At 46.9% G+C, this 24,596-nt stretch overlaps 1 protein-coding gene across 1 annotated transcript in view; it reads right to left on the bottom strand.

Annotated features, from left to right (window-relative positions):
* Positions 1–4,866: 4,866 nt before the first annotated feature.
* Positions 4,867–24,596, bottom strand: part of LOC147636808 (mitochondrial pyruvate carrier 4-like) — a 76,616-nt gene continuing 56,886 nt past the window's right edge. Inside the window, exons 4-5 of the mRNA XM_086800366.1 lie at positions 5,256–5,329; positions 4,867–5,073 (exon numbers count right to left, since the gene is read on the bottom strand). Of these exons, the coding sequence (XP_086656492.1) occupies positions 5,022–5,073; positions 5,256–5,329 (126 nt within the window). The 3' untranslated portion in view covers positions 4,867–5,021. The remainder of the gene's footprint in view (positions 5,074–5,255; positions 5,330–24,596) is intronic.

Raw genomic sequence — 24,596 nt, 5'->3', positions numbered from 1 at the left:
CAAAGTAAAACATAACAGTGATGGAAGTATAAACAGGTATAAGGCTAGGTTGGTAGCCAAAGGATATGCGCAGACATATGGCATTGATTATGAGGAAACTTTCATCCCAGTTGCCAAGATGGCAACAGTGAGAGTTGTGATAGCAGTGGCTGCGTCAAAGCAATGGTCTTTACATCAGATGGATGTAAAGAATGCATTCTTGCATGGGGATTTGCAAGAAGAGGTGTATATGTTGCAGCCACCTGGTTATGAGGATGTGGGTCACCCCGAGCATGTTTGCAAGTTGAAGAAAGCCTTGTATGGCTTAAAGCAAGCACCAAGAGCATGGTCTGACAAGATTTCTGAATATCTTGTCACTATTGGCTTTCATGTAGCCAATGCAGATTTCTCACTGTATGTGAGACATGGTGATAGAGGGGTTGTGCTTGTTGTCATCTATGTAGATGACTTGATCATTACGGGGGACCACGATGCAAGAACTTTGATGTAAAGATCTTGCTTAGACAGAAGTTTGAGATGAAGGATCTGGGAGAGCTCAGATATTTCTTGGGCATTGAGGTGATTAGGTCACCACATGGTATTGGATTACTGCAGAGACAGTATGGCTTGGACATGTTGTCCAAGTATGGTATGACAGGCTGTAAGCCTATCTCAGTGCCATTGCATCAGAATGGCAAGTTGAGTGCAGATTCAGGAGAGATTCTGGAGGATCCTACTATGTATAGACGCATAGTAGGAAGCTTGATATACATGATGATCACCAGGCCAGATTTGAGCTATGCTGTTGGGTTGGTGAGTCAGTTTATGCAGGTTCCACGGAAGCCGCATTTGGATGCATTGAGACGCATACTGAGGTATGTGAAGTCTACTTTGCATTGTGGACTATTCTATGAGACTGGGACAGAGATATGTGTACATGGGTACACAGATGCTGATTGGGCTGGTAGTATCTCAGATAGATCTACCAGTGGATTCATGTTTTCTTTGGGGAGTGCTGATGTGACTTGGAGCAGCAAAAAGCAGCCTACGGTTGCTCTATCCAGTACTACAGAGGCTGAGTACAGAGGAGCTGCTATGGCAGAATGTGAGGTAGCTTGGTTGAGAAAGCTACTTGCAGATTTGGGTCTATCAGTGGATAGACAAGTTGTCATTTTCTGTGACAACATTAGCAGTATACAATTGGCCAGGAACTCAGTATTTCATGCTCGTACAAAGCATATAGAGGTCCACTACCACTTCGTCAGAGAGAAGGTCTTGGTAGGAGACCTTGACCTTGTTTATGTCAGCACAGAGGATCAGGTAGCTGACATCTTCACCAAAGCATTGGGTACAGAGAAGCTCCGCAGATTCAAGCTAAACCTTTTTATATTCTCTGCTGTGAGCGTCTCCGTGCGTTTGAATTGCACAAAACATCAAAATCCAAAAGGGCCAGAGAGGTTGCGAAAATGCCATGTGCGGGCCTCCCACACATGCCTTTTTCGCATCCTTCTAGCCCATCATGAGGACAGGTCTTCTTCCCACATGGATGGCTTAGGTGTCAATAAAGAGAGAACACTTTTCACAAATTAAATGATATGATTACTTTGAGATGGGAATATGAATTGAATTGACATGAGATTTTGAGTTATTTAATTCTTGCATGGATGTATTAGTATCCAACTTCGAGTTGAAGGTCATTTGGCCTATAGATGATTAGATTGTAAGAAATATCATGATTTCATGCACTACTGTTACAAAGGTGTGGAACACAAAATAAATGTATTTGAAAAACTTGAACTCAAATTACAAGGTATAACTGGAGAAACACTTCCTTTCCTCTTTAGACTTATGTGTCAACGTATGGAAAATGCGCAAGAACAGCAAATTTAAAGTGACTTAAGCATTAGGTCTCGTGCCATATTAAAATGAAATCGATACAAAGCCCATTAGTTCCATTAGTGCAAAGGACTGGTATAGTTGGAGCTTTGTATTTGCCTTCGCTCCAAACCTGTCGTCAAGCTTGAAAGACGATGTCAAAGAGCTTTGTAAGTTAAGATGAGCTAATTTTAAGTCTTCTTGAAATGTTAACATCACTATTTGCACAAAAAAGATCCACAAACATTACACAAAACATTAAAATCCAAAGGGACCAGAGGGGTGCGAAAATGCCTTGTGTGGGCCTCCCGTACAGTCCTTTTTCGCACTCTTCTGGCCCATCATGTGGACAGGTCTTCTTTCCACATGGATGGGCTAGATGTCAATAAAGAGAAGGCTTTTCACAAATTAACGATTACTGTGGAAATATGAATTGAATTAACATGAGATTTTGAGTTATTTAATTCTTGCAAAGGATGTATTAGTGTTTTATGATCCAACTTCGAGTTGAAGGTCATTTGATCTATAGATGATTAGATTGTAAGAAATATCACGATTGCATGCACTACTCTTACAAAGGTATGGAGCACAAAATAAATATATTTGAAAAGCTTGAACTCAAATTACAAGGTATAACTAGAGAAACAATTGCTTTCCTCTTTAGACTTATGTGAGCGTATGGAAAATGGACGAGGATTGCAAATTTGAAGTGACTTAAGCGTTAGGTCTCATGCCATATTAAAATGAAAGCGATACAAAGTCCATTAGTTTCATTAGTGCAAAGGGCTGGTATAGTTGGAGTTTTGTATTTACCTTCGCTCCAAACCTGTTGTCAGTGTTGAAAGACCATGTCAAAGAGCTTTGTAAGTTAAGATGAGCTAATTTTAAGTCATCTTAAAAGTAAACATCACTATTTGCATATAAAAATCCACAAACATTGCACAAAACGTCGAAATCCAAAGAGGCCAAAGGGGTGCGAAAATGTCCTGTGCAGGCCTCCCGCAGAGGCCTTTTTCGCACCCTTCTGGCCCCATCTTCTGCATACGTTGTTCTTCCATTTAAATGAATGTAGTGAACTCAGAGACCGAGAATCGCATAAATTTATCAATCGAACGTAGTGTAAACTCATAGATCACCATATCCTAAATTCATCAATCGAGTATAGCGTAAATTCATAGACCGAGTATAGCATTCATCGCATCAAACACTCAATCGCAGACTATGAAACAAAGACAAAAAAGTTATCTTGCATTGACAATTGCAAAAATATTACATTTGAACTTGATAGGCCAATCTATTTTTGCAACCCTTTTTCTCCGCGAATTTACCACGCCAACTACATGTCCTTCGTCATGATGGTCACTCTCTTAGCATGAATTGCGCAAAGGTTAGTGTCTTCAAAAAGAGTGACCAGGTAGGCCTCTGCTACCTCCTGTAACGCTTCGAGAAAAACGAAGTGCATGTGACATTCCATCTTATAATCCCATAGAATTTCCTTACACATCTCTGCGAATGGAGCCCTCTCGATTAGCAGCTCCGTCGACTTTTAGTAATAGTGTATCTCTTGGAATACTCTGAAGCAAGAGCGCGTTTTACGTCGTTGACCACGCGAAAGAGCTTGGGGGGGTCAGGCCATGTGTGCGGGGGGCTTGAAAAACTTGTTATGAGGGCGGTGTTGTGGAGGTGACTCATCGGGATCGGATTGGCCAACCCCATCTCTATCCGAAGAGGGAGCTAGTATGGTGCCCAATCTGTCGAGCTAACAATGCCAACACGGAGTGTCTACATTCCCCGTTCCACCCTCTATTGCACATATTGCCAAAGATAGAGCAATCATAAGTCACGAACTACTATCAACAACGGACTACTCAAGCCCATGCTCTACCTCAAGCCCTACCTGCGAACCCAAGGCAACTGTTGGCCTTGCCAACACCTGCTCTTCACAATGTACCTCCACCAGGCCAAGAAGTGGCCCAAAGAGAAATTGGAGTGCAGATTTCATGTTATAGATGAAAAAGCACTCCAAGGCCGGATAATAATTCCCTTGAGTATGAAAGAGGATGTCTCTAGAAACAAATTTCAAGCTACAGAGACAACCTTAAATTTGCAAAGGCATACATACCACTTCTATGTATGTACAACTACTTTTTCTCAAGTTTGCAATGAGCATGTGTATTTGCCATCCCTTAACACCAAGGGAGTTAACAACCACATTCCGAATAAAGACTCCCCTATGGTAGGGATTGCACCTCAATCTTTATGCACTTCCTCCTTTTTCTTATGTTTTCATAAAAAGTCCAAAATGTTGACATGTGCCATTGTGCATGTGTGCAAATAATTGTGAACGCAAAGCAGATATTCTACTTGTTTACCACATCAAGTTGTGCAAGGCATTCACTCCAGTCCTGAAACCCACCCTAGCTTCTTATATGCTTGAACTGATGAATTAGTATAAACACCATTACACACTTCAAATGATAAAATGCTACCTTAAACAAATTTGCAAAGAGTGCATATATTTTCCTTTCAAAGTATAAAACAGTTATACATCACATTCCTTTCTTTCTGTGAATAGAGATCCCCTCAGTATATATTCATTCCACCTACACATTCACTTTTTCATGGTTGTCATAAAGTTCAGTATGCATGCTATGCATGAAGTACTTGTATGAACACAAATGTCAATATTGTTGGCATGCACACTGGATATTCTACTTGTTTATCAGATCAAGTTGTGGAAGGCAATTGAAACTCCTACTGTCTTGAAACACACCTCAAATTTCTTGCTTGCTCGGACATTTTAATGCAAGGTGTGTTCAAACAAGTATAAATATTGCATAAAGCAAGATATCTAAGCTATCCAAAATCTTGAGGCATAATTGAACCAAAAATCCAAAATGTAAGACCACCTGCAACGAGCAATATAAGATAATAGCCAGCAATATTGTAACGTGGGTGACATGACCCACCACAGAAAAGAGCCTTTACACTTAATGAAGAAAGAGTACTCTCAAAAGAGTGAAGAATAAGCTTGTTTACTTCATTGGCCAAGGTTTGTTTTGATTGAAAATCCATGTATACCCCATAATACTGAAAGTTGTATGTTAAATATTTGAGGGAAAAAAGGAAATGATTTCGCCGTCATCTATTTGAAGTTCCTAGTACAATTAATGATGATCTTCCAAAGCCTTGTCACCAACATTAGATGAGTAGTCGGACCTGCAGTGTCATCACAAGTGAAAAGCCTCAATCACAAGAGAAGCTACCAAATACAACAGAAACTTGCACACTAACACCCAAGCATGTGTGCTGACTTCAAACAGTCATTTTTATATGCCAAGAATACCAAAGCAAGCTACGGCATAGAGCAAGAACTGAACATGTTATTAATAGGGACATACATGACTTTCCTCGACAATTGGTAGATTCCAGTAGCTGCCATAGCAACATTCACACTAAAAAGGTTCCAGTTTTTCTGTGGACCACCACACTCAAAACAAGTCAGCATTTAGATCACAAAAATTAACCTGTATCACAAAAACATGTCTAACAAAGACGCATAGAATAATTATAGCTTGAGATGTTCAGTGAGTCATGATACAATGCAGGACGAGTAACTGAACATTTCAAAAACAGAACTCTCTCTTTCTCTCTCTCGGCTCTCGAATATCCCATCACTTATTGTACTCCTTATACCTGGCACAGTAGGATCTAGATTTTTCATCTTGTATAATCTCAGAGTCTAAGATCTTAGCTTTCAGTTTTTACTGTTGCTTTTTCTTAATTCATCCATGACGGGATTTCATGGACACTATGTACACCTCATTTTGGTCTCGTAGACCCTTTGGGTCTTTTGAAGACATTAATATAACTTCCGTTCTTCCTTTCTTTCTCCCCCTCATGGCATCCTAGGACAGATGGTGCAATGTGGCACAAGAGCCAACCATATCACCAAAGTTTCATCATAAGCTTATCTGATAAATGAGAAAAACATATAAATCCACACAACTGTCTCCAATATATAAAATACACCAATCCATGCCAGCTCAATACACCATGTCTACATGGCCGGCATTAATATAAGTGCAAGATCTCCATTGGCCCTACCCAAGATCTGAGCAAGTGGGCCATACCCAAGATCTCCACATGCCCTACCCGAGATATAAAACAAACTGTGGACCCTCCCCAAGGACCAAACATCTAGAGATCTCCATGAGCCTTACCTGAGATCCTAGATCATCCTGCCATGTCCTTGGACTCCATATGGCCCCTACCCACATGATCCATATGCATGCCCTGCATGTCTCCATTAATGTCAGTTGGTTCCAAATTTAGATTTGCAAGCTCTGGCTCACCACCCAACCATAGATCCCTCATCAAGGATCACCCCCGAGCTTAGGGCTAAGACTCCCGTACATCATCAATCCATGCTTGTCGACCAGGGTGTCCCATACCAGCAAGGTTTGCCTAGCCAAGGCCCTCAGTAAGTTATCTGCATCTTGGATAGACAAATATCAATCCTCAAGTCTAGGTAAAGACCAACTTGTCCTCAAGACAATAACATGCACAATAGATCCAGTCATCCCACTTATAGAAGTGTCCTCCTTACGAGTTTACGGAACACTTTGTTTTGTCTGGCTGGATTTAGGCCCAAGATCCTCCCATAGTTACAGTTTTTTCACCACTTATATAGTAACCCCCCATAAAAGCATAAGGCAGTCAATTATTTAATTTACAAGTATTTACAACCTTACACTATTATAATCAGCATGTTTTCCTAATATTTTGGGCCCTGTAACCCAAGATTGGACCAAATAATCCTATGGATAGCATCAGGTACGTAACAAGAAGCCATAATAATCAGGCTCATTAATGCTTTCTTGGAACACACTCAAGAAAACATACCACTCCTTGCAAAGATACAAGGGTAAGGATAAACAAAACCAATGCAACAATCTTCTAGACTACATAATCTATATAAATGTGTAAAAATATATATACATATACATACATATATATATGGATTTCGGCAACTTCATGGGCTCCTCAGTCCTCATGAGAGAGATGGAGAAAAGGGGAGTCCAAACTGTACTGAGGGGTGCGAGGCGGTCCATGCAGAGCCCATATACTAAGAACCAAGTGGAAACAAAGGCATATCATACTCCAAGGTGGCCCTCAAGTGCTAGCTATCTCAAGGACTCCAAGGCAAGCCTCGGGTAACTGCAGGGATCCATGTGATTGATGCGATGGAGGTATGTGACTATCAGGAAGAGTGCATCCACCACCATCGGGGCTGTAGCAAACTCTGCCTAGATAATCTAGTGTGGGACTGATGGTATGCTAAGGATCATATGCGAGAACATCATGATCTTGGGGCCCCTCAACTCACTGCCAATCCTTATCGGATAAATCTGGCCCCTCGAAGGCTGCTCCATACATCAAGGCTGGTGTGACGAGGGTGTCAAAAAGCCAACCCTTCGTCTTGGGCTCCTGGAAACGTGCCTGGAAGCACTACCACTCAAGGCTACCTATCCCCGTGTCACTGTGGCACATGCTGTGGGAAGCATGGTGAAGTGTGAGCCACTAAAAGTGACACCAAGGTAGACATGGGATGAGACAATCTCCACAAGATCCCCTCTGTATGTGAAGCTCAATCTGGATGTGAAGAGGCGGGAGGTAATATCAGCGTGACTGCGAAACCTAAAACGTTTCACCTCGACAACTGCTTACTGAAACGCTGCTATATACACACACACCCAACATACATACATACACACAAAAATATATACATACACATATAAATACATCCACATATATACACACATATACATACATACATACATATAAATATAACTATAAATTTATGTATATACATACGTATGTACTTGCAGTAGTAGGTTCTCGACCCATGCCTTCTTGACATGAAACCAGCAAAGCAATATGTTTCAACCAACCTACCATCAAAGCCCCTATCGATCTAATTTCCAGTAATGTCAATCCTCATCCACACGACCTTCAAAATAGAGTGTAGCTCTTCTGTACACTTGTCAATGATAATGGCTGCTAACGAAATTCTATTTAATCTAGAGAACACCATACTTATCATGATCTCCAAGGTAATGCTTTCTTGATTTGTACCAACATCATTCCTGCAAAATCATGAACCAAATAGGTATTCTAATGCCAGGTTGGCTGTCTAAAATAGTAGCGTACAATGGGAGACAAAACACATTGGTTTTGAAAGTGCTATCCACAACCCAAGCATTGTTGCATGAAAATATCATTGCCATTTGTAGCATCCAATCATCTTGAATGACGACGATAATAGGCTTATCCTTGTCCTTTCATGCATGTGGATTATAAGTCTAGACGTACAAAACCTACATATAACACTTTGCTTTGCACAATTAAATAATATTACGAAAAGCCACATAGACACCCAAGAATCGAGGGGGTCATCAATTACCTTCTTTTTATCCTTTAGGCCGAGTGCCTCCCTGAACATTGTTTTCCAATCATCACTTGAATGTCTACCATGGCAAAGCCTTTGATATTGAATCAACTAGACTTCCTTTGGTATCATGAAGAAGCTATAGTTTATGTATATACGTACGTGTGTACGTAAATATGTATGTAATAGTCTTTGTGCGCATGCGAGAGAGAGGGAGAGAAAGAGAGAGACTTGAAACTGAGAACACGAAACGGTGTTTCAGAGATGATGTTTCAAGGTTTCACGCAACGCTAAAAACGTGTTTCAGCGTTTCAAGGTTTCAGCCGAGCTGAAACACGTTTCATGGTGACCCTGGGAGGTATTGAAGACCATTACCTTGGTTTTACCAAGGTTAACAGAGAGGTCTCGCTGAGTGCCCTGTCTCTCTGCAAATGAACTGAGCTCCGTCTCTAGCACCGATCACTTGGTAACCCAATAGTACCCCGACGTCAAGCCAGTGAAGGCAAAGGGAACTATTCCATAAATCCCATGAAGAGGAATCTACAAAAGAGACCATCGGTGATGCAAACGGCGTCTCTCATGCCGACTGGACGCTGGTGTAGAATGATGATTGCCGGACCAAGGGCGAAGCTTGTCTGGTACATCCCTACCTGCATCCAAATGAGTGAAAAACCTTTCTTTGCAAAGTTTTGCACTTTGCCTCGGAATCATCAAGCACTTTTACTGAGAAGCAGGAGCCTAAGTAGATACCGAATCCGGAACAATAGGTGCTTGGAGTGCCGACTCTATCCAATCGAGATGTTAGACATGGCTTCCATGCTTGCTTTAAAACCCTAAACTTTGAAGTGAATCTGCAAGCTCTACTAGATCCATAAAAAGTCGCACCAGAAACCAAAGATGAAGAATGAAAGCCTTTCACAACGAGAAAGGGTGGGTGGGATAAGGGAGCACTCCTGGAACCTAGGGACTCTACCCTATTCAAGCACTCAATCCACATGGGTGCCAGAAAAGAACACTAGGCTCTGATACCAACTGTAGAACACTCATGTGTATGTGCTAGGATTTTTAGAGATAGAAAGAAGAGTGCGATGGCATCACACATAGCACACACGAGAGTCTTAGACTACTGCCTGTATTACGTTCAAGAAAGAAGTAACACAATTGAATCTCTAGTGCAATGGATATGGCTGAGTGAAAACGTCAACTGCAACCCTGTGACCTAGTATATACTCCAATTTTATTTTTTTCCCCAAAAAAAAGATCCTTCAATTAGTTAAAGAGAAAACAGCCACAAAGGGTAAATACAAACTCACCTCATATAAGGACAGGAAACGAGTGATCATAAGGGGGAGAGATGCTTCTCCTCCGGCTGGGCGCTCTATGAGGAGAAGGCTATCTCATAAAGGGGGGGGGGGGGGGGAACAACCACACAGGTGGTCTGTAGTGCCAAATGGGGTCACCGCCTCTATTAGTGAGGAAAGGGCTAGGCCTCCAAAGTCTCAAGAAGGCTTCCCGCCACTTCCTCATGCGGTCACAACCTCCCTGTTGCTTCCCCCACTGACCGCAGAGGGTGTGAATGATGTCGAGCCATATGCTCCTAATGCCGGAGTGTGGGTACCCTCGATGGCCTCGCTACATCCAGCACGCCAAATGTGCCAGGCTGCTATGCTACTGCAAATCTCCCAGTGCTGGTGTCATGACCCTGTGTTTTTCTCTGGACAAGATGCAGATGTGCACGGGGACATGGTGGACAGTGTGAATGGCATCAGGTGGGAGTGAAGATGGAAGCCCATGTGTGGATAACCCCATGTGTGAAAGGGGGCAAAAAGATTTTAGCTTAAAAGGTTTAAAAACCTTTGTAATCATTTATTAAGCTTTTCATTAAAGAAACGTGGCCCTTATGCTATTTTGGGGGCCACGTGTGCTTTTTGGGAAAAAGGAGGGCTGCTCATCTGATTATTCAGGCGCCTATCTCTCTTGAGGAAGCATGCGCTTTTTGGGAGAGGTGAACTGCATACTGGCTGCACACAGAAAAGCCTGTGAAGGATTGTACGGCTGCTGTGCAGGTACTGTCCACGTGGCAGATCAGACTGCTGCAGGTGCAGATTCAGGCGATGCAGGTACAGGCGGCGCAGGTCAGGTTGCTGCAGTTTGGAGGCGGCGCATGTGCAGGTGCAGTCCACGTGGCAGATCTGTACGGCTGTTGCAGGTTGGCTGGCGGCGGCTGGTCCAGGTGTTAGATGCAGGCCTGTACGGACAGTAGGAAGGTACTGCTGGCGGGCTGCGCTACAGGCTATATAGGCGCATCTGAGTGTCTATTTATGCATGCTTTTTGGGAGATTAAAGGGCTGGCTGCTGTGCGGTGCTACAGAACTGAGACACAGGCCTCCTTTCTCTCTCTCTCTCTCTTTCTCTCTCTCCCTCTGCTGAAGAGTAAACAAGGGCTGGTTTCTCCTGACACAAAGGTGGACAGAGACTGGGTTTCCATGAACATAGACATCATGTCGATGGCGTTCATCTGATGGAACTCTCAACTACTCTTTGCTTTGGATTCGGGACTGTTTTGGGACAGTTTATGGGCTGTTTTTGTTTGGTTGCAAATTCAGCTATGTGCTTGGGTTTTTGGCTGCAAGTACAAGGTCATTTGGTAATGTTTCTTGGCATGGGAGTGATGCAAGCTCGCATGGCTGCGTGCTCATGGAGCAGATTGTTTTCTTCCTGCTAGAAAGGAACAGTGGGACACCTACAGTTATGGGCATCTCTATGTTGCCAGATGTTTCATGAGGGAACAGGTAACTAGATGTATGGGAAACAGGACAGAAGTTTCAAAGGGGAACAGGCCTCAGGGTTTCATGTGGAAACAGGTCGTAGGTTTTCTCGAAGAGACATGCTTTTGGGTTTCTCCAGGAGATAGGTCACATGCAGGCAGAAGGTACAGGAGTAGACACATGTTTGGTACAGCCTTGCTACTGACAAGACAGGGGACAGGGAATCCATGACAGAGATGGATAGTACCCTTGGAAGGTAGAGAGGGTTTGTACAGGTGTGTCGACTGTATGGTATGCTGTGCTGTGATACTCTTTTGAGAGACAGTTTTGGAGTCTGTGTTGTGATGCAGAAGCACTGGATGTGTCAGGGTGTGATGCTGTTCATAGTGTGAGAGGCTATGGATGGTTGTCGCAGCCTTGATCATGGGAGAAAGCTTCTGTATGCAGACTCAATGCGAGAAGAGTCTTTCGATATGAACAATGGCTAGACTTGTTTGTGGATGCCGTGTGGACAAGAAGCCAGATGCAGGTTCTTTGCAGGCTTCAGGAGTTCTACTGGGACGGCCGAATTACCAGCCTTATATTGTAATCAAAGCTCCTATAATCAATTAAAGAAATACCGCAAGGGGCGCCACTGCGATTTGGGGCCAATCGGTGTCCGTGTACTATTTGCAGGAGCACTCTAGCTCCCTCTGTTTGTTTTCCTTTTCTAGGTCCTCAATGGTGTTGAAATGTTTTATGTGCGAGTGTTTGTTCCACCGCCCTTTGGTTTCTGAAGGCCGGTTTCATGGTTCCGTTGCCGGGACACATCGTCGACTTTCTCAAGGAGGCGAGTCCGTGGTTGCTTTGGTTGGGACAATCGCCAACTTTCCTAAGGGGGCGAGCTCGTGGTTGTCTCATGAGAGTCACATCAAAAGCTTCAACATGAGGAAAGTGAAAAGGAAGTGCAGGACACACTTCAGGATTTTGTGTCTTTGCCTATATGAGGTGAAGAGCAAGAGCTGAAGATGAAGCTCAGGAGAAAAGACACCAAGGACAAGAAGTAGTCGGCCAGGAACAAGAAGCAGTTGAAGTGTTATGGTGCAGGAGATGCGTTGAAGGCTATGGCTTTCGACAGTTTGTCACCGGTGGTATCTTCACGGAGGCTTCATGGGTTCGGAAGACAGTTTCTTTCTATGTTTAGCAGTGGTGATCTACTATGCTTCATCGAGGACTTGTGCTTACCACTTGGGTGGAGTGCAAGCAAGTTTTGGGTGCCTGAGGATGTATCAGATGAGGCTCAGATGGAAGTGGAGGAACTTGACGAGGTTCTTATTCCTGAGCATATACTGGCACATAAGGAAAGAAAGGTACAGGGTAAGGTTTCCCGTCGCTATCCTATGAAGTTCAAGAGCTGTTCACTGATGGATACGAAGTGGATGGAGGAGGTTCACTGATGGATGCGAAGTGGATGGAGGAGGGTGACTTAGCAGATTCACCTCAGGAGTTGCAGCTTTATCTTGATGCCTATGAGTTGGAGTCGACTCTTGTTACGGCTCATTCAGGTTCAGCAGAGCATAGGTCTGGAGCATTGCCTGATGCTCAAGAGGGGGGTAGCACCTCCGCTCCCTTGTTGTTACAGACAGGCTCAGTTGTTATCTAGGAGTCGCTTGGTGACATCTTTGTATTCACCCGAAGGTACTGAGGCTGACAGTACATCTGCTTATGGGACTTCTATGATATTGTGTACTAATCACAGGAGATGGTGGTTGAGTATGGTTCACAGTCGCGCGCACCTTGAACTCTAACTGCAACTATGGATAACTCTATGGAGGGCATAAGTCTTGCGAGCAGTCCTAGAGTTGGTTTGGTTCATGGAAATATGGATCGAACTCTATTTGTGCATGTATGCATACACTTTTTGACGTAGAGGTATTTTTGTATTCTGGTGCCATTGGATCCTGGTACCATTGAGAATACATTGGGAAATACTCTGCATTGTGTCATGTGCTGCATGTATGTTGGTATGATACATCAAGTGCTTTATTATGTCATGGATGCACCACTGGGTGTGACTCCTGCGGGATGACCATGAAACATATGTGGGAAAGTACTTGGTAGATGTAGTGATTGGATGCATTGAGTGCTTTCATATGCTCATGTTGTACCATCAGTCATGGGTCCTGCGGGATGCCCATGGGCGTAAGGCTTGCGAGCAGCCCTCAGACTGTTACTTTGGAGTAGGTAGAGCATTTTGATGAGCATATTGTTTGCGAATGCATATATGTGTCATGCATATGTGTGCCATATGTAGAATGATGCATGGTTTTGTTTTTGGCTAACACCGTTAACGTGTTTCCATTTGGTTTTAGACTTTTGCTGTAGGTTCTGAAGGAACAAGCAAGAGGACAGTGTGGCTTATTGTGCAGGATGATTATTTTATCATCCAGATGCATTGGAGAGCCATTGTTTTTGCCATACGGGGTGTCTTTGCTCATGAGATGCTTTACTGTGCCATTAAGTGCAATCGAGGATGCTTGCCATTTTTCAAGAGGGGGGTATGTCATGACCCTGTGTTTTTCTCTGGACAAGATGCAGATGTGCACGGGGACATGGTGGACAGTGTGAATGGCATCAGGTGGGAGTGAAGATGGAAGCCCATGTGTGGATAACCCCATGTGTGAAAGGGGGCAAAAAGATTTTAGCTTAAAAGGTTTAAAAACCTTTGTAATCATTTATTAAGCTTTTCATTAAAGAAACGTGGCCCTTATGCTATTTTGGGGGCCACGTGTGCTTTTTGGGAAAAAGGAGGGCTGCTCATCTGATTATTCAGGCGCCTATCTCTCTTGAGGAAGCATGCGCTTTTTGGAAGAGGTGAACTGCATACTGGCTGCGCACAGAAGAGCCTGTGCAGGACTGTACGGCTGCTCTGCAGGTACTGTCCACGTGGCAGATCAGACTGCTGCAGGTGCAGATTCAGGCGATGCAGGTACAGGCGGCGCAGGTCAGGTTGCTGCAGTTTGGAGGCGGCGCATGTGCAGGTACAGTCCACGTGGCAGATCTGTACGGCTGTTGTTGCAGGTTGGCTGGCGGCTGGTCCAGGTGTTAGATGCAAGCCTGTACGGACAGCAGGAAGGTACTGCTGGCGGGCTGCGCTACAGGCTATATAGGCGCATCTGAGTGTCTATTTATGCATGCTTTTTGGGAGATTAAAGGGCTGGCTGCTGTGCGGTGCTACAGAACTGAGACACAGGCCTCCTTTCTCTCTCTCTCTCTTTCTCTCTCTCCCTCTGCTGAAGAGTAAACAAGGGCTGGTTTCTCCTGACACAAAGGTGGACAGAGACTGGGTTTCCATGAACATAGACATCATGTCGATGGCGTTCATCTGATGGAACTCTCAGCTACTCTTTGCTTTGGATTCGGGACTGTTTTGGGACAGTTTATGGGCTGTTTTTGTTTGGTTGCAAATTCAGCTATGTGCTTGGGTTTTTGGCTGCAAGTACAAGGTCATTTGGTAATGTTTCTTGGCATGGGAGTGATGCAAGCTCGCATGGCTGCGTGCTCATGGAGCAGATTGTTTTCTTCCTGCTAGAAAGGAACAGTGGGACCTACAGTTATGGGCATCTCTATGTTGCCAGATGTTTCATGAGGGAACAGGTAACTAGATGTATGGGAAACAGGACAGAAGTTTCAAAGGGGAACAGGCCTCAGGGTTTCATGTGGAAACAGGTCGTAGGTTTTCTCGAAGAGACATGTTTTTGGGTTTCTCCAGGAGATAGGTCACATGCAGGCAGAAGGTACAGGAGTAGACACATGTTTGGTACAGCCTTGCTACTGACAAGACAGGGGACAGGGAATCCATGACAGAGATGGATAGTACCCTTGGAAGGTAGAGAGGGTTTGTGCAGGTGTGTCGACTGTATGGTATGCTGTGCTGTGATACTCTTTTGAGAGACAGTTTTGGAGTCTGTGTTGTGATGCAGAAGCACTGGATGTGTCAGGGTGTGATGCTGTTCATAGTGTGAGAGGCTATGGATGGTTGTGGCAGCCTTGATCATGGGAGAAAGCTTCTGTATGCAGACTCAATGTGAGAAGAGTCTTTCGATATGAACAATGGCTGGACTTGTTTGTGGATGCCGTGTGGACAAGAAGCCAGATGCAGCTGCAGGCTTCAGGAGTTCTACTGGGACGGCCGAATTACCAGCCTTATATTGTAATCAAAGCTCTTATAATCAATTAAAGAAATACCGCAAGGGACGCCACTGCGATTTGGGGCCAATCGGTGTCCGTGTACTATTTGCAGGAGCACTCTAGCTCCCTCTGTTTGTTTTCCTTTTCTGGGTCCTCAATGGTGTTGAAATGTTTTATGTGCGAGTGTTTGTTCCACCGCCCTTCGGTTTCTGAAGGCCGGTGTCAGCTGGCATGAGCCTGGACGCCAAACACCTGCAGGTGGGGCTGTTATTGGTACTACTACAATACAATGGTGGGAGACCTGAAGGGCATGGCCTCCCCCATCCTCCTCGTAAGTCCTAACCACTCTAGCCTCGGTGGCCCAAGCGACAATACCCCAAGTGATAATCCGGGTCGATGCCCTGTCCATAGCAAAGATGTGGAGAATCCGCTGCCAAATCTGCTGAGCCTTCGGGCAAATCCCAAAGGCAATGTCGCTGAGACTCCTGGGAGTGGCCGCACCTCGGGCAAGCTGCTAGCCGCCCTCCGACTGCCAGCCAAGTACCCACTGCCAGACTCCTGTGTGCCGTCAGCTAGAGGAAGAGAGTGATCTTCCTCGGCCGAAAGCTGTCCCAAAGCCTCTTCCAGAAATCTGAAAGGAAGCGCTGTGATAGGCCCTGAGATTGCCAGTGTGCTACTGTTGCCGGTGTGCCATCTATCTCCGACATCTGGATCCTACAGCCGAGCCTCGCTGTATATGCAAAGAAAGGGGCATCTAGAGTCTCCACCCAATGGGATCATGCCACGTCCACTCTCCAGGGTCCCACTGCAACCACGTGAGAGGTCGGCACTCCCAAATCCATAACCGCCAAAATCTCTCCATGGCCACCTTGGCTGGTGCTGGATCTACGTGCCATGCACGTGCCCGAAATCCAATCACCCTCACCCTCTGCAAGGTGCAGCCTCTGAAATCCTCCAAGGTCTCTCTAATCTGCCATGTAATCCAATAGAAAAAGTGGGCAGACAACTGTCCTCATTTGCTCCATAGACTGCCATGAGAATATCGTGTCTAGTGAACACGCCTAGCCATATCGTGGGGGGGGAGTCAGCCACTCCAGAGGAATAGCTGAGTCAATGTTGATGCTGAGCTAGTCTCTAACCCAGATCCCTGTCAAGCCTCTCTCCTACTCCTCCTGGGGTAACTGCCTGTGTGCAACCCAATCTCCAAGAGACCTGGCTGGTCCCATGCTCCAGGCACCCCAAGATATGTGCAGTTGGGCCCCTAGCATGTGGCCACTAGGTAAACGGATCAGGGGATTCCAGATCAAAGGCTGTCGAAGCTGCTCCTCTAAGGTCACTGGAACAATCTGTCTGAGGGCTAACCTGAGATGATCCCAAGCACGAAGTAGACTGGCTGCAAATCTATCCTCAAAGGCAGGACTAAAACCACAGGCTCGCATCTCTGTGAAGATCCATCTAGTGCTTTGCGGCCACAGGCCTCCAAGGCTCAGAGTGCAGACTGAAATCCGGGCCAAGAGGAAATCCTTCCAAGGCTCACCACTAGGTTGGAGTCCTCTAAATATCAACTTGCCCAACAGGGCACGACTCTGTATAGCTGGATCAATGAGACCTAGCCCCCTCCTGCTACGTGGTTGAATGATCACTCTCCATGCCACCTTGACCCTGGCTGGCCTCCCATCACTTATGGCCCACAAGAAGTTCGTTGTACCTGGCCAATACAAGCCCAAGAAAAGGCCCAGCACGAGGTGATGTACCACATGGTGGCAAGCAGTACTTGGTTCGCCACCACCACTTTGCTTGCAAGGGATAGCCTCACCGAGCTCCAATATAGAAGCTTCTTCCGAATACTAAGAAGAAGCGGAGCGACCTGCTGCTCGGGAGAGATATCAATGCCAACCTGGCACCCGCCGAGGTATTAGATTGGAGTGCCCCTCAAGATCCACTGGAAAGCCTCAACTGATCGCCAAGTCGGGGTGGGTGCTGAGCCTACCCAAAAACAACACGACTTGTGCCAGTTGATCTGTGCTCCTGATGCACGACAGAAAATCTCTATCACCTCTGAGAATCTTTGGAGATTCCCAACATCTCTAGCAAGGTAGGCTGCTGTGTCATCTGCAAACTCTGAGTCCATCAGCTCCTCCTGCGTGCGGAGGGGAAGGCGCAATCCCTGAAGTTCGGTCTCCCAGGCGGGAAGAAAACTACTCATGTCCTCGGCGACAAATAGAAAGACGTACGGTGCCAGAGGATAGCCCTATCGAACCGAGCGGGAAAGGGGGAATCTGTCGCCTCAGGCTCCCTAAATGAAAACCTGGCTGTGAGATGCTGAATAAAGTCTTGAAACTCCGCAAATCCACTCCATGGGGAATCCCATCCGGCTCATAGTGCGCTCCAATCCACCCTATCATAAGCTTTCTCAAAGTCAAGGAGTAGCACAATGAGGTCCTGCTGTCGCATCCTGGCCAAAGTTGTCGCCTCCCAAAAGGTAAAGATGTTGTCCAGAATACTCGGATCCTGAACAAAACCAATCTTGAGTGTCATGGATCAAGTCTGGGAGGGAAGGCTGAAGTCGCCTGCTGATGGCCTTGGCCAAAATCTTGTAGGCCGTCCCTAGAAGGGTGATGGGTCTCCACTGCCGGATCTCCAATCCATCACCACCCTCCTTGGGAGTCAAATGTATCAAGCCCTTTGTGAGCCTCCTGGCATGGCACCTGTGAGCATAATCTCATTGAAGGTAGCACGAAGGCCACCTTCCATGAGGTCCCAATGGCAAAGAAAGAAAGAAGCAGGAAGCCCGTCCGCCCCCGAGCATTTGCCCCTGGGTAATGCCTTCACCGCCTCCGCCAGCTCGGGGGGGGGGGAACCACCCCTCTCGTGTGTCTCCAGACTCTCGCGCGCATCCATCAACTGGGGGGATAATGGGACACCAGTGAGAAGAGACCAGAAGAAACCCATGGCGATGGCTCTCACCTACAAGGGATCGGAAACAATAACTCCATCCTGGCCACGTAGCCTGTGAATACCATCTCTCCTCAAAGAAGTCTCCAGTAACTCTGTCACCGGCCTGAGTCTAGAATGAGGATCTGGCGGCATGGTATCTATACTCCACCCTCCTCTCCTCAATGGACTGAATCTCCGTGCGGGCAGCTATGATCTGACTCTCAATCCACGGGCTGTCCGGGGAACACTCCTGAAGACGCTGTAAAGAGGCTAGGCCCCTCCTCAGACTCCTCTCTTGCTCTCTAAATCCCTCCAATCTCCTTTGGGTTGCCTCCTGTAAGAAAATAATGACCTCCCCAAGGCCCTCATCCAAAGTGCACGCTGCAGATCCTGAGGAAAAGTCTAGACCCGCCCATATTTGCTCAATCCGGCTACGAATCTCGGGGTCCTAAATGAGGCTATCTGGAATCCTGGAGCTCGCATGTCTGTCATGCCCATGGGTCCTCTAGGGACATAATAACTCGGGCATGATCTGAAAATGTAGTGACTGCCAGAATACCAACCATGCCTCCACGGCTGCAAGCCCACTCGTCAACATAAAACCTGTCTAGCCGAGAGAGGTTGGGGCTAGTGCTCCGCCTATCCGATCGAGAAAAGCTAAGACTCCCAGGGCTGCGCCCAAACTCTGGAAGATGCCAAGGGTCCTGTACCCTAAGAATCAGTATCATCTCCTCCCATGCAAAGTACTCCACCCCTGAGACAGTGGCCGTGCCACCTCCAAGTCTGTCCTTTGCTGCCTCTATCATGTTGAAGTCACCACCCATGCACCAAAAATCAGCCTGGGGAAGGGCCTGTCGGACAGTGCTCCAAAAGACAGCTCTACCTACAGCCGCATTTGGGGCATAAATGTTGAAGAAGCCAACGCTATCCTCTCCAATCAAAATGGTAACCCACTGAGCACGTCCTGGAACTATGACTCCTGATCTTGTCAGAGACGGTAGAAGCTGCTCGCTGACAGAGAGAGACACTCCTCCCTGTGTCCCTAAAGGGCCGAAGGACGGAGACCAAAAAGTATGACTCCTGCCTGGTAGAATCTTCCCGTGGCAGCGGGTACGCCCCTCAATAAGATGGTGCTCCTGAAGGAAAAGAATGTCGATAGATCCCCCCACCATCTTACTAATCCACCAAGCTCCATCTTGGTCACAAGCCATAGATGAGTAAGAACGTCTGTGATCCGGAGATCCTGCAGATGATGCGATAGCTCAATTGCCAGATCCTATATGGTAGTGGCCACCAACTCTGGATCCCATCTCTCTCAGGGGCTGTGCTCAAGGGGAAAGAGAAGATCATCGCACCATTCTCTAGCATTGAGGGTCTCCTCAAACTTGTCTCCTCACATACCACACATACCCGAATAGGGGCTACGGTCTCCTCAAACCTGTCTGTCCCTTCCGTCGAAAGACACCGAAAGAAACTATAATCCACAGGCTGCCCCAAGATCCTGGGGGGGCCGCCTGGAGACTCAAGTGGGAGAGCCCTCACCGGTGAGGCGGCAATGGTCATCTCCACCAGCTCTAAGAAACGATGAATCAAGTGGCGAACGGTACTCACTGGTTGTCTCCTCTCCATGCCAGGGGCCGATGGGAATGCTCTAGAGAGGCGGAAGGGAAAGGGAGGAGGGGGGGGTGATCGTAGGCACGAGAAAGAGGAAGGGGCAAATGGAGCGACTGCGGGAAGAGTCGGAGGCGAGGGTGGGGGAGGGGGGGGAGGCGGCGAGGGAGGAAGCGAGGGGCAGTGGGAAGGCAGAGAGGCTGGAGAGGGATGCTACTGAGAGGTATCCATCGGAGAGGAAGGCTGCTGTGGAAGGCTCGACGAAGCGAGGGTGGGGTCAACCTACCCCACTGGGCACTGAAGGCCAGAGGACAAGTCGCGACGAGGAATCGGCCACCACCTCGGGGGGGGGGGGGGGGGGGGGGGGGGGGGGACCCTCTTCGTGACTGGAGGGGACCCGCCGTTTGCTGGTGGGTGCTGTGATAAGTGCTCAAAACGGTTCTCTGACAGAACCGAATCCTCCTGCATGTTGCCAGCCTAGCGCACACGACGGCGACGCGCAGCTTTGGTGCTCAGCTGGCGACCGCGGCGGGGGCCAACCGTCTGCCACTCTCCGGCTGATGGATCATCCACGCTGGGAACCTAGTGCTCCACGGCCTGGGAACATGCTCCTCCCTCGGCTCCCTGATGAGGATCTAAGTGGGCAATAGGAGGGGAAACCACAGGGGGCGGTCACCTAGTCTGACGCCGAGGGCAAACTCCGGCCAAATGACCCATCTGTCTGCAAATAAAGCATAGGCCTAGAAGGCCGGAATACTCCACTCGCTGCATAATGGGATCGCCCCAAAGATTGGGAATAGATATCATGTGAGGCACAGAATCTGGCGAGGCAATACAAATGCGGAGAGATGGAATCCCTGCTGCTCGTGCGAGGGCCGAGGCAGCAGTGGGGGGGGGGGGATTCCATCACTCTCCCGATGGCACCACCAATCACTGGGAGAAGAGAAAGGTATTCCTTCCTGAGGCCTGGAAAGCAGACTGCCTCGGGAAAGCCTCAAACTCCAGCTAATGGGTCAGATGCCGGGTCAAAGCCGTGCTGCCATCGTGCAAAGAAGGCCTGGGTCGTACGCAGTGCAATGGGGCTCAATTGCATGACAAGATCAGACGCCGCTGGTGAGTCGAACTTAACCTGGTAGTAGCCGCACCCCAAAGGATGAATATCTGCGATCTTTGTTGGCGCACCTAGGAGGCTAGCTTGAAGAAGATCTCTGAGTTGGCCATGCACAGGGCGGCTACCGACAATCTTGCTCTGAGTGGAGGCCTCTAGGGATGCGATAGTCGTAGTGAGAAGCTCCACGTCCGCTTTAGAAAACAAAAGGTAGGTAACAGCGGCCTCGGACGGGGGAGACAGAGCGGCTGCCATGGAGTCCTCCCGGGGGCGAAGACCAGAAGAGGCCGAAACTTTGCCGAGACAATGAAGAAATACCCACAACCTGAGGGCGCTGCCGGAGGAACAAGGACGGGCTAGAGATGGCGGAGAAGAGAGGAAAGGGAGGGATAGAGGGCGCAGAAAGGAAAAGGACAAGGAAAACAAAAAAAACAAAAAAACAAAAAGAAGAAGAAAGAAAAGAAAAGAAAAGAGAAGGAAAAAGTAAAAGAGAAAGAAAAAGAAAGAAAGAAAGAAAGAAAAATAAAGAAAAAAGAAGAAGAAGAAGAAGAAGAAGAAGAGGAAGAAGAAAGAAAGAAAGAAAGAAAGAAGAGAGAAGGAAAAATAAAATAAATAAAAATAAATAAAAAAGAAAGAAAGAAAAGAAAAAGGCGGCAAAGGGAAAGGGGCGGAAAAAGAAAAAAAGGCAGCGAAAGGAGAGGGCGGGGGAGGGAGGTGGGAGGGAAGGGCAAGCGAAAAAGAAGAGAACGGAGGGGGAGGGGCACAGGAAGAAGCACAGCAGGGGGGGGGGGGGGGGGAGCAGGTCGCGCTACTGGCTACTGGCTACTGACAACAACTTGTGTATACTCCAGGTTAGCACTTCGCCTACGGAGAAATGCTATGTGAAGTACAACGCTGAGGAAAGAAAATGGTTATGAACATTTGGCTACCCACCTTTATATTACACCAATACTACTGGTCAGTTTGTTTTATTGCTGTCACCTAAGTCCCGGACATGCCACGTGTCATCAATGCCACGTCATCTTGCCACCACTTCCAAATGGCAAACCCAGCAAGACGTGCTATGACAGATTCCACCATGTATCCAACAGAGAAAAATAGAAAGAGAAGATAGAGAGAGGAAGAGTGTAGGGTTTAGAGAATTTTGCACAGGACACACACTGAGTGGGGAACAAGCTCCGCCCCCTTTCAAGAATTTATTCAGGAACACTCCACGGGCTCGCAAGCCAAGATCAATGCATCAATGAATAAAAAAGCAAACAAATATGCCGATGAAGAAACCAATATCCTAGTCGATGTCGAGGCACCAAGTCCCGTTGCCGAGCACACCACGGGGATGGCCCACAAGATCCCTCACCAGGCTAGTACCAAATCCAAGGGGAAATTTGCCCAAAACTTGAGCAAAAGCACAAATTCACCATGTATCCAAGAGAGAGAAAAATAGAGAGAGAAGATAGAGAGAGGGAAAGTGTAGGGTTTAGAGAATTTTGCACAGGACACACACTGAGTGGGGAACAGGCTCCGCCCCCTTTCATGAATTTATTCAGGAACACTCCACGGCCTCGCAAGCTAGGATCAATGCATCAATGAATACAAAAGCAAACAAATATGCCAATGAAGAAACCAATATCCTAGTCGATGTCGAGGCACCAAATCGCGTTGCCGAGCACACCACGGGGATGGCCCACAAGATCCCTCACCAGGCTAGTACCAAATCCAAGGGGAAATTTGCCCAAAACTTGAGCAAAAGCACAAGTTCACCATGTATCCAAGAGAGAGAAAAATAGAGAGAGAAGATAGAGAGAGGGAGAGTGTAGGGTTTAGAGAATTTTGCACAGGACACACACTGAGTGGGGAACAGGCTCCGCCCCCTTTCATGAATTTATTCAGGAACACTCCACGGCCTCGCAAGCCAGGATCAATGCATCAATGAATACAAAAGCAAACAAATATGCCGATGAAGAAACCAATATCCTAGCCGATGTCGAGGCACCAAATCCCGTTGAGCACACCACGGGGATAGCCCACAAGATCCCTCACTAGGCTAGTACCAAATCCAAGGGGAAATTTGCCCAAAACTTGAGCAAAAGCACAAATTCACCATGTATCCAAGAGAGAGAAAAATAGAGAGAGAAGATAGAGAGAGGGAGAGTGTAGGGTTTAGAGAAGTTTGCACAGGACACACACTGAGTGGGGACAGGCTCCGCCCCCTTTCATGAATTTATTCAGGAACACTCCACGGCCTCGCAAGCCAGGATCAATGCATCAATGAATACAAAAGCAAACAAATATGCCGATGAAGAAAAAAGTTTGCAAAAAAGTTATAATACAGGCACATGTCACAACCCTTTGTCCGGCAAAGTAAGGCCATTTGTAGTGTGCACAATGGCCTCCTATGTTTCATGATAAATTGCACCTCCATCAATCATTGTGTGCACTTCTTAGCAACCTAAGACCTTGTTTGCACACACATTGGCTGGTAGCTGTGTATCCACACTCTGTCACAAACAATTGCTAGCATCCAACATGCTTACATGGCTTCTTTATTTTCCACAACTTTTGGAAAATTTGAAATTTTGTCCATTGTCCCTGTTGAGGAAGCGTGGGAACGGGCTCTTAGATCTTTGGCGGCCGGATTTCCATTGGCGTTGGGCTGCCGTGATGTGGCGCCCTAAAATGGTGGGTATGATGTCGGCACACATTCTAATTTCTTGTGCTTATTTGGCATTTTAGGAGGGTTGTGTGTCTTGAAGTTGAGAGTGAGCGATGAAGCTTGTGAACTTGCAGGGGCTGCAGAGTGTCCTGCGGCACAACAAGCGACTCATAGGCTTGGATGTGGGTGTGAAGTACCTGGGCGTGGCTGACGGACCCTAATTGTCGAATTGCAATACCCCTCAGGTATGTTCTTCTTTAATTTCTTTTGTATCAAATGTAAGAGGAACGGGCTAAGGGGCTAGGGCTAGGGCTAGGGCTAGGGTTAGGGTTACCTTGGTGTTGTTTCATCAACTTGATGGAAATCCAAGGGGAAATTTGCCCAAAACTTGAGCAAAAGCACAAATTCTCCACAAGTTTGATTCTTTCGCACAAAATCCAATGTACCCCAAGTTTGATCCTTCTGCACGAAATGCTCAATCCCCTCTTGTCAATGATGCTCCTGGCTGGCATTTAACTCAGTTTGACTTTTTGCTTTTCTCTGCTTTTTGACCAAAACTAGTGCTTTTCCATGTGCAAACCTTATGGTCCCTATCCCCATGCCTTCTTCCACCAGTCCAGTGTCCTGGCAAGGGTTCCATCATGTGATAAAGTGCGAGAAAGGCCAAATAGTTACACCTGTGTCCACCCACGGGCCTATACATGCTATCCTATATGTACCACAAGTGAGGTGTGGCAGCACCTGAATGCTTGCATTAACCTCCTGGATGACCTTCTACTGGCTGCGTTTTGCTCACAGCAGGTCGCCCTTGATTCCTATGGGTTGCCTGCGGCTGGACACAACTGGGTGGACCTTTGCAGAGATCTTAGATGTCAAACCCTAGGGCTAGAGCACCCTTATAAAGGGGATGGAAGGCTGAAATACATGGCCTGCCTTGTGCATGGGGGGTGGCCAACCTGAAAATGGAAAAATATGTGACTATTTGTCAAAGTGTGTTTCCCATGTGTGGCCCCCAGGTTGGGCACCTATGCATGGGCTGCCCCC

The sequence above is a fragment of the Cibotium barometz genome, chromosome 7 (assembly GCF_041138505.1).
Source record: "Cibotium barometz isolate CiBa-2024 chromosome 7, ASM4113850v1, whole genome shotgun sequence".
In the NCBI taxonomy this organism is placed as follows: Eukaryota; Viridiplantae; Streptophyta; class Polypodiopsida; order Cyatheales; family Cibotiaceae; genus Cibotium; species Cibotium barometz.
This window is presented reverse-complemented; position numbering and strand designations above follow the sequence as displayed.